Source organism: Gobio gobio (assembly GCF_949357685.1).
Source record: "Gobio gobio genome assembly, chromosome: 21".
Taxonomy (NCBI): domain Eukaryota; kingdom Metazoa; phylum Chordata; class Actinopteri; order Cypriniformes; family Gobionidae; genus Gobio; species Gobio gobio.
The window spans coordinates 38,537,738-38,553,615 of NC_137117.1; the positions used below are offsets into that span (position 1 = coordinate 38,537,738).

Consider the following 15,878-nt stretch of genomic DNA (forward strand, 5'->3'; position numbering starts at 1 on the left):
CAAGCGAAATAAAACATACTGTTTATTAAACATGATCATTCTTGGGCGCCCCCTCAGCCGCACGTTTAATTACTTAACCTGATTATTAGATTGAATTGATAGTGAGTATTGTCGAGCACAGGCGTTCAGGCGGTTGGTCAGGCATGAGCTCATCACTGGCGCGTTCATCAAAAATGAAGCGGTCTAAACCCTCGAGTGCACAGGGACGGAAAAAGAGAAAGGCAGACGATCAAAAGAAAGCACAGTATAGTGGTAAGTCTTCTCATCTCAGCCATAAAGGTGTCAAACTAAATAAATTTACTTCGTATTATCGATATTATCAACTAATATTGGACGGCATTGGACGTTTTATTGCTGTCATTAAGCTATCACACTAGCTAGCTAGTTATCTACATATTTCTACGCATTTCACTGACAATAAGGAAATCCAGACGAGCCAAATTTTAATGCTGCGTCAATTTTGAAGGTGAATAGAAATGCCAGAAACAACTGTTCATCTTTTATTATTTAAGATAGGGATAGAGCTACAAGAACTTATATATTTTAATTTTGTTGTGGTAAGTACAGTGTATCCATAATAGCACTTTTGTTTGTAGAGGGTATAGTTAATCCAGTTTATGGGTCATAATTTGCTTAAGTGTCTTTACAGGTGCTTAAGAGAGTTTTTGCACAGTTTATGGAGTTAATATTTGGTAAATATCCTTGAACATTCTTTCTAGCATTTGTGTATGAACAATTTATTACAGTTGATCCTTCAAGTCTTCATTTTCTTGATTAAGTGTTGGAGTGACTATAAAAGCCTTTTTGTTTGTTCATCCATAGTTTGAGTCATAATTTGTTAAATATCCTCCAACGTTCTTTGTAGCATTTTTGTATGTGCAATTTATTAGAGTGTATCATTTAAGTCATAATTAGCTTTTTAAGTCTTGGAGTAACTATAGGAGCATTTTTGTTTATATAGTTTTTATAAATACTTAACCCATCTGAATGGCTTGTTCTGCATTTATTTTCCCCAGGTTTTTGTATGTTTTCTTGAAAATCGTATTTGAATCTGTGGCAACTATAGTTGCCGGTGGGCAAATATGTTGTATGCACCCCTTCAATGTCAAATATGTATAAGAGGAGAACATTTAGCATCTAACTCAAAATAACTGCTTTCAACAGATCAATCTGTATTCATAATCAAATTTATTATGTCTGACTAAGTATACTAAAAACTATAGATCTGTTGTAAGATTTGTTATGTTTGGATGATTCTAGAGACCTTCATGATTATGTTGATATATGTCAACAAAAAATACTTATTAGTAACATGAAAATATCCTTTCTTTGGGAGGGTTTGCCTTCGTTGTGCTCCCTGGAAGTAGGGGTAGGAAGTGGGCAGTCTCATGTGACAGGAAGGAAATTAATACTTTTTTTTTTTTCTTGAAATCCTTTATTTGGTTGTCTGCTTGTGTGTCATTAAGATATAAAACATGGATAATATCTAGAAAAATACTTACAGAAGGAAAATGACAACTATACACTGGCAACTATAGTTGCCGGTGGGCTTAACAATTAAGGGGGGGGGGGGGGGGGGGGCAAAACTCAATCTCGCCTAGGGCAACCAAAGAGCTAGAGCCGGCCCTGGTGTAGCATACAGGAAATACCAGCTTCTTCTGAGTAGGCATTATATTAATTGTATTCAAATATTTATTATAAACTTAAAAGAGCCATCACGATCTCAGAGAAAGCAGCACATACTTTCTTTGAGTATAAACCGGTTAAACGTTAGGTTTGGATGTAGTCTGTAAACAAACATTAAAAAATATATAAAAAGACATTGAGCCAGGATAAAGATAATAAAATATATATATATATTTTTTTTAATTCATAAGTCAAAAACCACATGCAACTCCAACCAACAGCTGTACTGGCAATTTCTCCTCAGATTTTAAACAATCAACCTATAACATGGCTTCAGTAATACAATATATGGACTGCATTACCCAAAAAAGAAAAAGAATCACTTCATTTTGATTACATAGAAATGAACACACAACCTTAGGTGACACACAAGTTGAGAAGCCTAAAACAGCTTCTAACATGTAAAACCCTGCATAGCTTTCCATAAACTTTCTATAGGTAAAGATGAAAATAAACACTTATGTGGTTTCATTAGCTGCAGATCACACCTATAAATATTAGCCTTCACAAATGCTCACAGCACACATTTAAATGCAGAAAGGTTATAATGTCACACATCACATATATGCAAGTTATAGAGCTCTTCTTTGTACTCAAATATAGTGTTACCTAAGCTTTCCCTCACTCACTCAATGGGAAACGCAATAGCGGAGTGTCTATTTGCAGGTCAGAGCGCAGACAGCCACACATTTCAGTAAAGTGCAAATATTGACTCTAAATGCTGATATATGGTTGGCATGCTAACCTGGCATGCTGATATTGAGTGATATAGCACTGGAGAATGAACTCAAATAGTTCAAGGTGTTTTAGTATGAATGCCTCAGTACATGCAGAGTGTCTGAAGTATTTGAATCAACTGTAGTTGTTCAGGTCCATTGGTGCAATTTCTGGATGAAGCCATTCTAGTCATTTTAAAATTGCTGTAAATAAAACCCTCTTTTCTATGACAATGTGATAGAAAAGAAAAAAAAAAACACAGCCGTACAGCTCTCTTACTCTGCAACCCAATATAGCTCCAAGCCCTTGCATTCTTAAGCATGACAGCTGTTCCCGGATCAGTGGGTGAAGTGAGCCTGTCTGCAATGTCAGCTTAAAACAGAGCTTTTCTTGTATCACGGACGACCCAAGAAAGTGTCCTTTTTCAAACGGTCATACTATATTAACCAAACCATGCAAATATCCTATAGTGTGGATTAGTGTTTTCAGAAGTACCGACTTCGGAACCAAATAATAAAAAAAATGTGACGCTTTGAGCGTAATGGAAAACACGTCTGATTGGCCATTGTATTCATGCGGTCATTGGATATGTCTGATTGGCTATAAAGATCAACGCAGAGGAGCGTTTGAAAGCACATGGAAGTGTGTTGAAAGCGGGAGCGTTTGAAAGCACATGGAAGTGTGTTGAAAGCGGGAGCGTTTGAAAGCACAAGCAGGCGTCTATCGGCGGACCTTTCAAACACTTCTGTGTGTATCTGTGCAAGTGCTCGGTGAAGAGCATCAGTGATGTATATTCGCTGATCATTGTAGCCAATCACAGACATATTTGATGAGCGCATGAGCACAATGGCCAATCAGAGGTGTTTACGATTGCGCTCAACACCGCCATTTTTTTAATTTCAGTACTTTTGACAACACTAGTGTGGATATGTATTGACAGGAACCAGAAGTCGTTGTCTGATCATCTTTACAAAGATTTCGCAGATTATCTGCTGTGTCAAGACAAATAAATCAAGTGCTATTCGACAGGCTGAGGCTCATATAATCCCACCGAATTAAGCCTTGTATGGCCCTTAAACCAGTCCTCTCTCAGCATTGGTCTTGATACGCAAGCATGGGTGTGTGTCCGAGGAGTAGATGATTTTAGTAGATGAACCATTGCATCACACACCATCAGACCACAATAATCTTCGATATATTAATAAAAAAATAATCTTAACATCAAAACAAAAAAAAAATACTTTGTTTCCTTTTATTTACACAGTGATAGTATAATGTAGATTGTAGAAGTTAGATATTGTAGTGTTTTAGTTTTGTGTTTGCAACCTAAGCTTCTGTACTGTTATGATACTGGCTTGAGAACAGATCGAAGTGATCTGCCGTCTCGCGTTAGCTCTCTGGTCGTGCACATGCAGGGCAGTGGAACCGCCTCCACTTGTCGGAGGACTTCATTGTATGGGCAACGTTTGAGGTGGTCTGCCATGCTAGTGATGTCCGCAAACTCCCAGCTGTTAACCGGGCTGAAGGCTGTGCTGAAACGCCAAACCTGCGGTGAAACAAAACAGTTACTTACATAACCAACAACACTTTTATGGTAAAACTTGTTACCTGCTCAGACTGTTTCTTTGGAAAAGGAGTACAGTCAGAAGTACAAGTATAAGCGGTTTCACATGACATAAGCCGCGTTTCCACCGAAATTACCCGGAACTATTTGTACCAGGAACTTTTTTCCCAGGAACTTTTTCTCCCCCAGACCTGCTACAATCTGCGTTTCCACCGCGGTCTAAAGTACCGGGAAGATTAGGCAAATTAGCCCGGTGACGTGGCAATGCGCGCGACTGCTTCTCCCAGTCACCGACGGACATGAATCGCTTTTGATCCGTTAATTTCTTGTAATCTTGTCTTAATTTCTTCAACTTCTCTCTGCACTGTTTTCCAGTGTGACTGGAACCGAGCCGATATCTTCAGGTATACCTTTTCATTACGGGTCGCCGTTTCCAGTTCCAGCTGGATGTCCTCCTCCGCATATATGCTCAATAAAGCCTGAACCTCGTCGTCGGTCCATCGGTCGAATTTTTTGTTGAACTCCATTGTTGCAAAAAAAATATTTACTGAACGCAAAACCCACGGAACCCACCTCGCAAAAGACTTGTAAATATGGCGGTGGAAAAAAAAAATAGCTGCGAGAGCTCAACCAATCAGCATGTTCAGCGCCCAAGTCCCACCCCCGAAAGTTCGCGAACTTTTGAAAAGTCCCACCTCGCAAGCAGGGCCGTTTGGAGGGGGAAATATTTACCCGGAACTTCATTTAGACCCTGGTTCCTGCGGTCGAAACACACCGAGTTCCCCCCCAAAGTTCCTGGTTCCGGGGTAAAGTTCCTGCGGTGGAAGCGCGGCTATAGTGGTCACTGTTCAGACGTACTGTACCTTGTCTTTTATCTGCCAGGTTCGTCTCCCATCCAAACATTGCTTTTTTTCCCATTGAACCACCACCATGCCACGGCTCTGTAGCAGACTGGCACAAACATCCCTCATTGTACGAGACACCATTGACAGCTGACACAGGCTAAAGCCATCCAGGAATCGGGCTACATGTTGAAGTACTTCAAACGGCAATCCACTAAGGTGATCACACTTCGGTTCTATTACAGGTTCTGAGATGGGTTTCACCCCAAATGACCTGAGGTGACGGTCATGAACAACCTTCGACCGTTGAGTGGATGGGCAAAATCTGCGTTGAGAGTACGTGCAGCCGTAATACGCTAACGGGCAACGGTGCTCCATCCAGCCATTGAGTCCAGAGTGGATATCTCCATGAACATTACGGAAATGCGAGAGGAACTCTTCTCGACGGAAGAGCTGGCCGCACTCAAAGGTAAACATGGAGCCCTCTCGTGGAGCCCAGCTTGGGCGAGGCACAAGCTGCTCCAGCGTCAGATCAAGCCTCAGAGTGCAAAACGGACTTGGCTGCGAAAGGTGAGGTGCGGCTCGATCGCAAGCGGAAGCGGACGCGACCTCTCCAACCATCGTACTTGTTGCCAAGATGGCGGCGGGGAAACTAAACGTCTGGGTGCCGAAGTCCACGCGTGCACCTCCAAACGCATAGACCGTGTCGGATATCCTGCGAGCTCGTGGCGACTCCTCCAGGCAGAACAGGAGAGCTGCTGCAGTGAAGTCAATTTCGCCGAGTCCCATGGGGTCGTCCAGCGGCTCCTGATCTAAATCTGACGTGTCCACAGCTTTGTCCTCCATTTTGCAACGTGGATTTCTATGGGGAAACACTTCGGTAAATGACCCCTTCCGTCCATTAAGTGCAAGTGGCATAAAATTGCGCAGTAATTGAATGTTTTGGAGTTTCCTCTCAAAAGCTCTATCTTCAAAGTCTAATGCCATCACAGGTAGCGCGCCGTCTCTCTGGACGGTCAAAGTCTGAGCATGTATAGGCTGCTGGAGCAATGGGGCTTGTGATCCAGAGGCCTCCTGGATCAAGAAAGCTTGTTGGTCATGTCTGATCTCTGGTCTATGGGGAATTAAAGGACCCATAAACTCCCAAGAACCTCTGGACTCTGGGTTTTGATGGTGTTCTGTGGTTATGTCTTCTACAATACTATGAGAGCCATTACAGAAACCTTGCCTATCTATGTCCCCTAACATGGCTGGGCAACACTCACCTGCTGCCTCATGAGCTAGACCTTCTAAAGTGGTTTCTCCACCACCAAATCCCCCAACAGCCCCAGGCTCACCATCAACCTCTGATGTAACGTCCTTCATATCAACATCTGGAGACTCCAACGTTTCTGATTGCTTACCATTCTCATTAACTATTGAGCCACTAATTGGCTCAGTGCCTTTGACGACATCTCCTAATGCACCGAGGGCAGAGGCCAAGCTCCTGCCAAGTTCCATGAGTTTTTGGTGCTGTTGAGGCTGTAGATCCTCCTTTAGGCCATTAACTCCGCTGGCTATCTTATCACAGCTGAACCCGGCATCTTCTCTCATCCTCACCTTTTCATGGAGCTCCCCATTGTGCTCTGGAAGTGCAGCTGAAGCATTAGTGGTTGTACAGTCCGTTTCAGAAGAATTGAGGTGGATCAGGACGTTAAGAGCTGCGGCCAGGCTTTTGGTTGTCTCTACCGTGGTTTGGTAGAGCTCCCCGTAATGTTCTTCTTTTAGACCATTAATCCCATTGGAAATCTTGTCTTTTGAACAACCAGCCGTAGGCTCCATCTCAATGTTCTCCACCTGCATGCATGGAGCCTGAGCAACTGAGACTAGACCAGGCTTTTCACTTTGTCCTGCTGCCGGAGTCTTTTTCTGTGGGCCACTAGTGGGAGCCAGAGAGACGAGTTTAAGTGATGCTAACATGGTGCGCTGGTCCTGAAGGGCGAGCGCCATGTCAAGCTGCTCCACCTCCTCCGCTTCTTGACTCAGCCGCTCATATGAACGATAATCCTCGTCGTTCACTGGCCACCTATTCCACTCCATAGTGCAGCACACCACACCTGCAGGACACACCTCAAGGTGCTCTGCCATCTGGCCACGGGCCAGGGTAAACGGGCATCCAATGCTGTGGTTAAGACATGGCACCCTTTCAAACGGGCACAGTAGCTTGTGTTCAATAGCCTTGCAGCTGTGGAAGATGGCACCGCATACAAGAGGGCAGGTGATGAGGTCACAGGAAGTGCCGGGTTCAGGTTTGACCATGCATCGCCTGCTTATGCAGGACATGCAGTGAACATGGGGCTCCTCCATTATTTAGGATGACAGCAGCAAGATGAAAAAAAGCAGTCTCGACCACTGCAAAACAATTAGAGAAAAACTGAGATTAGATTCGGCAACATGCAGGATGTATAATAAAAACGGTAGCAGCAACTTATAAAAGTAATATTTTAAATATTAACTAACTCTAATATTGTCATATTAGAAAAATGGTGCACATTACCAGAGATGTGCAAAACTACATATCAAAATTGACTAGTAGTAGGTGTGTAGTTTGAACAGCTGGTAGAATAGTCTGCCATTAATATGTCCTGTAGACACCAACAGGAACAGAGATAGCACAGGAATCTTAAGTCCATTCATGGCCAAAAATGTATATATTGGTCAATGACATGACATGCAAATTTTTGTGTTCAAAGTGCATTATTTTCTTTTAAAACAATTTGATAAATTCATGACATGGATCATTGTATTCTATAAAACCTATTTAGTTTGAATTCATTTTCAGTACATTCAAATAATAGATATTATTTTATGTTTCGGTATCTTAAACCCCCACAATGTCAGGTGGCACAACTGTCCGCACAAATGTACAGACTAAGAAAACTAATAAGAAGAAATTAATGTTTGAAACCTTTCATATAAACAAATTGTATAAACATCAGTAGTTTTAAAGGGTTAGTTCACCCAAAAATGAAAATTCTGTCATTAATTACTCACCCTCATGTCGTTGGACACCCGTAAGACCTCCGTTCATCTTCAGAACACAAATGAAGATATTTTTGTTGAAAGCTGATGGCTGAGAAAGGCCTCCATTGGCATTCAGTACATTCACACTCAAAATATCTTCATTTGTGTTCCGAATATGAACGGAGGTCTTACGGGTGTCCAACGACATGAGGGTTTAAAGGTCCCATGGCATGAAATTTTCATTTTATGAGGTATTTCAACATTAATATGAGTTCCCCTAGCCTGAATATTGTCCCCAAGTGGATAGAAATGTTGATCGGTGTAAAACCGAGTTCTGGCTGTCTCTCTCTGCCTTTGAGAAAATGACAGGCCAGACGAGCCAATCCTGAAGCCTCCTGGTTTGACGTCCAAGCAGGAACGGTTTCCTCCCTTTCCTCCGCCCAGAGAATCTGGCACGCCCATGCAAACGCTCGAGAGATCATTAACGTTACTTGTGAACGAGTGAACTGGCAGTTTCTCAGTGTTTGGATGTACAAATGAAAACAGAAGTCTTTCTTCAGTTCCTTCTGATCTGTGATCATTGATTTCTGATGTGTAGCTAATTATTTATTATTCGTGCACACGCTGCGGCTTCTCTCTCTCCCGACAGAACGGTGTTTTCGTGTTTTCTATCTTGTGAGTCAGTGTTTTGTACGTCCTCGTCGCGTCTATCTGTTCTAAAATGTGCATACAGTCTTTTCTGTTTAACATCAGCAGTCACATCTTTTTCACAGAGATAAACCTCACACACGCCGAAGCTCGGCCTTCAACATCCCCGACCCCCAGTACTGCATCTGGCCCACAGCGGAGGCACCAAATGCGGCGTGAGATTAAGCAGAAGGGGGGTAAGCGTGAGGGTATCTGGGCTAGGCTAGCCAGCTTTCCCCACAATAAACTGGATTACATTCGATTACTGCTGTTGTGTCTTTGTTTGCGCTGTGTAAGTTACTCAATGCGCATCACTGACGCTATTCATATGATTGGAACATATCTAGAAATAATGCTTTAATCAAACTTACTAACTCGTTCATCTCGCTGTAATGGTACATTGCATGTGTTACAAAGTTGGTAGAATAATGATGAAGAGGACTCGGTGTGACTGGGACTCGTGTTTATTCAGAACTCTCAGATACAAACACAATAAACTCGCGCTGACAGACAACGCTCTCATCATAACTCAGTAGTTACTATAAATAACTTTGTTAGCAATCGCTCCGTCTCCGTGATGTCCTGTTCGCGAACGAATCATTCTTTTGAATCGGTTCTTTTTAGTGAACCGAACCAGTTCACCAAATCGGACTGAATCGTTCTAAACGGTTCGCGTCTCGAGTCAGCGCTGATCCATAATTTACTAACTTTCTGACATGAGTGACAGCCCCTCTGACTAGAAATAAACTAATAACCTGAAGTATATTCTAGTAACTACAACAGTTCACCCTGAACTGAGACATGCTGAGAGAACTGATGTGAAGTGAACACAGGTCCATCTGTCTCTGGCAGACTCGTGCCTGCTCGTGCCTCGTTAAAGCACGCCCCCTCCGCTCATTTAAAATGCAAAGATGTCAGCCAATCACAACAGTGGGCGTTTTTCCTGAAGTCTCACAGCAGACACGCCTCTTGAAGCAGGGCAGTCAGCCACAGGGCAAACAGCAGTATAGAAAAAATGCCTTTTATTTCTAAATTATGACATTTTATGATGTAAAAATCATACTAACAATATAAGTACACCTCAGGAAACACTATAAAATAATAGAAAAATGCCATGCCATGGGACCTTTAACAAATTTGTATGAGAGGAATTTGTATGTTTAACATTATAATATTAAAAATATTGTATGTTTTCAATTTCAGGGTGGCACAGCTGCAAACATGGCTCTTTTATTATGAAGTGAAACAGTGAACAGTACGCATGATAATGCATCTTCCAGAGGAGCCCAACTGATCCTTGTGGCAGAGAGAAAAGGGTTATAGATCAATTACTGATTAAAAATTGCTACTTTCAAATATGTGTAGGTTGGTACACTTTCCATGTCAGGTGGTACAACCAATATAAAACTAGCAAAATTATATATTTTTTATTTCCCCGGTTTCACAGACAAGGCTTAAGATAGTCCCAGACTAAAATGCATTTTGAGCCGTTTTAACTGAAAGCAACTTGCTCTGGTATATCTTAAAATATGTCAGTGCCATTGTTTCATCTCAAGATGCACACCAGTAATGTTTTGTTTTTCTAAGGCACATTAATAAAAGCTACTTAAAAGCCCTAATTGAACTAAAGCCTAATCCTGGCTTAATCTAAGCCCTGTCTGTGAAACTAGGCCTTAATGCTTGAACTTGCTAGCATAGGCAAAAGATAATTTAACACATTTAAGATAAATAAATAATACATTTAAGTTTGTCTATTTTTTTTTTCTAAAATGTTAGTTTCAACTAGTTAAAGATGTTTTACACTTTCAGTTATTTTTTATAATAATTTTAAATGGGACTATTGTATCAATAAAGAAAAATCTGTCACACTTCATAGGAGATATCTTTACTATGTACTTGCATAAAATAAATGTTAGGTATGATGTACTTGTTCATGTGCTTTTGTAAAACACTTGTGCTGCTATTGGAGTGGGATATGGGTAAGGTTGGGGCAGGTTTGGTGGTATGGGTCGGTTTAAGGGTAGGGTTAAATGGGTTGAGGTGTAAGGGAAGGGTCAACACTACAGTGTAATTATTGATGTCATTACAGAAATTAAAGGGTTAGTTCACCCAAAAATGTGAATTCTGTCATTAATTACTCACCCTCATGTCGTTGGACACCCGTAAGACCTCCGTTCATCTTCAGAACACAAATTCATATTTTTTTGTTGAAATCCGATGGCTCAGAGAGGCCTCCATTGGCAGTAATGTAATTTGCACTCACAAGACCCATAAAAGGTACTGAAGACGTCGTTACAAAGTCCATCTCACTACAGTGGTTCTACAATAACTTTATGAAGCGACGAGAATAGATTTTGTGCACAAAAAAACAAACAAAATAACGACTTTATTCAAAAAGTGCCTGTCTTCCGTCTAGGCCTCAGACGTGAACTCACGAAGCACCACGACACACGTGTGAGAATATGACGTAGAGCCGTTCAGGCATCCAGGAAATGCACACTTTAGCCCCATTTTGAGCACTACGCCAAGACCTAAAGCACGATCAATGTAGAATTCAACAGCTTAGATACGGTGCTGCGTCATATTCTCGCACATGCGTCGTGGTGCTTCATGAGTTCACATCTGAGGCTTAGACGGAAGATAAGCACTTTTTGAATAAAGTCTAGCCTGACGTCGTCACACTCAATTCTAGTCAGAATATGAGTCTGATTCTGCTCCGTTGGGCTGTGATTATGGGGCGTGTTTCAACCGGACCAGGAAAGACCTCAATTGGATAGACCTACAACCAATCAGAGCAACGGAGCGACGCATAACGTTACATTAGTTGTCAAATGTCAACAGAACTCAACTGCACTGTTTTGCCAAGTCCGCGGGTTGAAGCGACACCAATTATGTGATATACAGACCCAGGAATGCGAATTTTAGCTGGCAGCCCTGCCAAAATAACACATATTTTACCCCCCAAATGCCTTTTTTCTCGGAGAACCCCCCTGGAAAGCTATTGGGCTTGTTTTTGGCTAGTTTTGAGGAACGTTAGCAATTGGGCGGGTTTCGTTGTAAAAACTTGGCAACCCTGTCTGCACGCACGCTGGAATAAGTAGCCTAACGTTAGAAGAAAAAGATGAGTGTAAACGATCTTTGCCGGTGTTGTAAAAAAAGAATTTAAGGATACACAGAGTACTTACCAACACGATCATCATTTCTGAGAGAAATAGTAAAGGTGAATGCATATATGAACAAGTTCTCCGTTTAGGATTAGAACAAACTCAACCCAAGCGCCTTTGATGACGTGGATGATTACGTTAATGTTGATCATCTGTCCATCATCGTCTAAAGCCCGCTCTGACAATTTCATTGGTCCGAACAGTTTCTGTTCGGGCATAATTACTTCTCTATTGAGCAAGTCCAGACCGAACTGCCCGAGTAAAAATGTTGTGGGCGGGGCTAAGTTCGGCTGGCATCCAGGCTAAATAAAGTCACTATTTAGATTTTTTTGCACATAAAAACTATTCTCGTCGCTTCATAAAGTTATTGTAGAACCACTGTAGTGAGATGGACTTTGTAACGACGTCTTTAGTATGGACTTTTATGGGTCTTGAGAGTGCAAAATACATTACTACTAATGGAGGCCTTTCTGAGCCATCGGATTTCAACTAAAATATCTTCATTTGTGTTCTGAAGATGAACGGAGGTCTTACGGGTGTCGAACGACATGAGGGGAAGCAATTAATGACAGAATTTTACAAACAAGAAAGTACAATCTACAATGTAAAACATGTATGTAAAATACAAGTGCATTCTTCATAAATCTTGGTACATAGTTAAAGACACCTAATATAAAATGTGACCGAAAACTCAGCACGACATTAAAAATGATCCGGCTTCAAGAAAAGCATCTTGAAAAAAGAAAAGGGGTGATGAATCTTGTTTATTAGGTATTATGTAGTGTTCCATTAAAGTTGCAATGCATTTAATGTTTCAAACATGAATTGATGAATGCATATTTGACATTTAAACTGACAATCAGCGAAAGCTTCTTTTTGTATCAATATAAAACATGACATTGTTGTTATTCAAACTCAATCGATTAAATTATCGATTTAACTAACAAATAATAGGTCAAAGTGAACAAATATCACGTGTGTGAATAGTTATTGTATTAAGTGCATTTACTTGTACGATACTCTTATTTTTCTGTCTTTAAAAGTACAATTGGATGCTAAAGATACTAAATAAATGGATGTAATAATTATAAATTAATATGAATACAAAACAATAGTGAATTTACGAAGATATTTTTTTCTTTCTTTGCTAAGATATATTTGGTTGTGCCACCTGACAAATAAAAAAGTCAAAAATGAATTTAAACACTTATTTAATATTAAATACAAATTACTGTACTGTTGTTCCTGACTCAAAAATGTTTGAAAAGCTTTTTAATAAAATGCGTATAAATTTTTTTCATTTGTCATTGACCCATGTGCATATAGACCAACAATTAAATAATTTAGGAGTTCAACATTACTTGTCTTTACATTTATCAGAGGTCATCCAATGCTGGGATTTTTGTAAAGGAGTGCTTACATAGTGCTTTCAAAATCAATAGCCCACATTTAGCTGAATTTATCCTATGACAATTTATGAAAGTCGGGATATCTGCAATAACTGATGTCTTTATAATCCATAGCTGTGGTTGTCATTTCTCTCATTGCTTTTGCTGAACTCTGAAGTGCACAATCATTAATTCCCCAATAAAAGCCTCTCTTGAGTTCCTGGCAGACTTCCTCCATCTTTATTGCTGTCTTGATTTTATTCAACACAGTCTTCCTAGTTAGCATAAACAAAAGTGGCCCTCTTAACACAAGTGTGGCTGCTGTCCTACAAGTCTTTTTTAGCAATGTCACCACATAGAGATACAGACAATCTTTAGAACTTCATTTAACTTACTCCTAAAGTTTCTCTACACACATTGGATTTAATGTTTACAAAACAATAAGTTGGAAAACAGACATTTGACAGAACTCTAAACCTTAAACAACCACAAAAGCTTAATGGCACTACAGAATGAAGTTAAGAAGAGTCGTCATCATCGTAGTAGTGATATTTAGATCTGTATTTTCTTGATGTTTGACTTTGTTTCACTTTATTCTTTTCTACTGAGGTTAGCCTGTTAGCTAGCTCAACTTTCTGCCTTCAGTCAACATAAACAAACTACTCACCTTCTCACAGACTATGTCAACTAACTCCCCGCGTTTACTCACTCACGCCCCTCGCGTGTTTGCTCACTTGTCCGGTTTTACGGTGAAACGGGACACTTTAGTACACTGCTGTATGATATTGTACACAATCATCACCGTTTGTCCTGTCCAAAAATACTCAACCCGGCTGGGACGCGCGTCGATGACGCCATGACGCAAAAAGCCGGGCGTCATGACGTCGGGGTTTATTTTGGCCGGGTGTAACTTGCAGGCCACTGAAAATGTGATTTTTTTTTTGTTGATTATTATTTTTTTTAATCATTGTGTATATAATATTGGGGGGTTGATATGAAAGATTTTTAGATTGAACAATGATATTCGGTTGAATGAATTTTGGCATTTGTGTAGTAGGCCTATAAACTGGAGAAAAACAATGCTTATGTAGATTATAATAGCTTTGAATTTGTATTGTGTCTCTTTAATTACCTTTAACTAATTTATCAAATTAATTTTGCCATATTTCCCCCCTCTGTATAACTTCCCCTACACAATGTAAAACCAGATATACTTTACAAATGAATTCAGCATTTATACATTTGCACATATAGGCTACCGTATCTTTAACAATTAGGACTACTTGTAAAATGTTTCGGTTTTTTATTTTTTATTTCTAGTAGTCAAAGTATAACTAAAAAAATAGATGTTTAAATGACGCAAGTTATTAGGTGTTTTGGACTTGAAACGGCCTTGAAATAAAATAAATAAATCCCTATATTATTATTATTATTATTAACATTAATAATTATTATATGATTTCTTCTGATTATTAGGATTTTTGGTCTGGTTTTTGTACAATTTAACACACCTGCACCAAAAAAAAAAATTAATAATAATAATAATAATAATAGTCATCATTGTAAATTATAACAAGCAGTTCAAAACAATATTATAACAAAATTATGACTTTAGAGAAACACATTACAAAAATAAAGTTACATAAATATGGTAGCCTATAATTAATGCAACTATTTAACAAATATTTTAACATTTTATAATTGTGTTTAATATTTATATTTTCACAAGTTGTTTATAATACAGATATTATTATTTTTTAAAACTTCAAATGTTTTGTTACATTTGTGCTTGAAAATGACTCTTAGGCTACTATCCTGCACTTATATATATAGTTAAAACATTACTGTGTTGTGACTGCGGAACTTAATTTGGGGATGTTTAAAATTGTACAAAACAATCCCACACTGTGTTGAGGCCCTGTTATAAAGCAAATCCAAACAGTATTACTTTTACAGCAACCAACCAAGTAGAGCATAACTCACAGCGCCATCTGTTGGTGAAAATAATCCACACACACAATTGCTCCTATAACCAGCAGCTGCTTTATGTTAGTCAGGCTTTTTTTGGCAAACTTTGAAACTTAGCTAAACGATCAATGACATTTAAATGAGCCTACTGAACAAGTATGAACAACTGAGACTGAACGACAGGGCCATATTTGCCATGAGTGAAGAAGGAGTTCAACTATGCACAGGGCTCTCAAGTTTTGAACTGAGTTCAGAGTGAGATTTTGGTGGCGGCGGGGGTTTGGGTGGGGACGGGGTTCTGATCTGAAAAATGACAATTCGCACAAATAAAAACATATATAATTCAGCATTTCTTAGTGTGCGCGTGTGTGTGTGAGAGAGAGAGAGAGAGAGAGAGAGAGAGAGAGAGAGAGAGAGAGAGAGAGAGAGATGGAGAGAGTAAACCTTTGGCCTAGGCTATTTCATTATATTTTATCCAGACAATGCATAGGCTATTATTGCATTTGTCTATTTCAAAGATGTCAGAGAGTAGGTAAATGGCAAATTAATATTTCATAATAATTTTGAATATTTCGTTTTTTCTTTCCTTTTCTTTCCTTTTTCTTTCCTTCTGAATCAGAACTAAACAAGTGTCAGAATAGCTGCTGAAATTCACTTACTCTGGTCAAACTGTTAGCTAACCTACCAGCTGCATGGACACATGTATTCCCCAGCAAATATGAGATGACTTACTGTCAGGGCTCGACATTAAGCTGGTTCACGTGCTTGTCCTTCGGACAAGTAAATCTGTCATTCACTGTCCGAGTAAAACATTAGTTTTTTTTTTTTTTTTGTAAATATAATTTATTCTGAAGCAATA

The 15,878-nt window shown here is 39.7% G+C and overlaps 1 protein-coding gene across 1 annotated transcript; it reads right to left on the reverse strand.

Annotated features, from left to right (window-relative positions):
* Positions 1-3,018: 3,018 nt before the first annotated feature.
* On the reverse strand, positions 3,019-13,891 carry fbxo30b (F-box protein 30b). The gene is made up of 3 exons (XM_079803004.1): positions 13,719-13,891; positions 4,831-7,200; positions 3,019-3,949 (listed from the first exon to the last, which is right to left on the reverse strand). The coding sequence occupies exons 2-3, from the start codon at positions 7,153-7,155 to the stop codon at positions 3,746-3,748; spliced, it is 2,529 nt and encodes an 842-aa protein (XP_079659130.1). The 5' UTR covers positions 7,156-7,200; positions 13,719-13,891; the 3' UTR covers positions 3,019-3,745.
* Between the last annotated feature and the right edge of the window lie 1,987 nt (positions 13,892-15,878).

Coding starts and splice junctions, on each gene's coding strand:
- fbxo30b (XM_079803004.1), bottom strand. CDS start 7,155: ATGGAGGAGCCCCATGTTCACTGCATGTCCTGCATAAGCAGGCGATGC. Junction 3,950..4,830: donor CCTGGCAGATAAAAGACAAG/GTACAGTACGTC, acceptor GTTTCACCGCAG/GTTTGGCGTTTCAGCACAGC.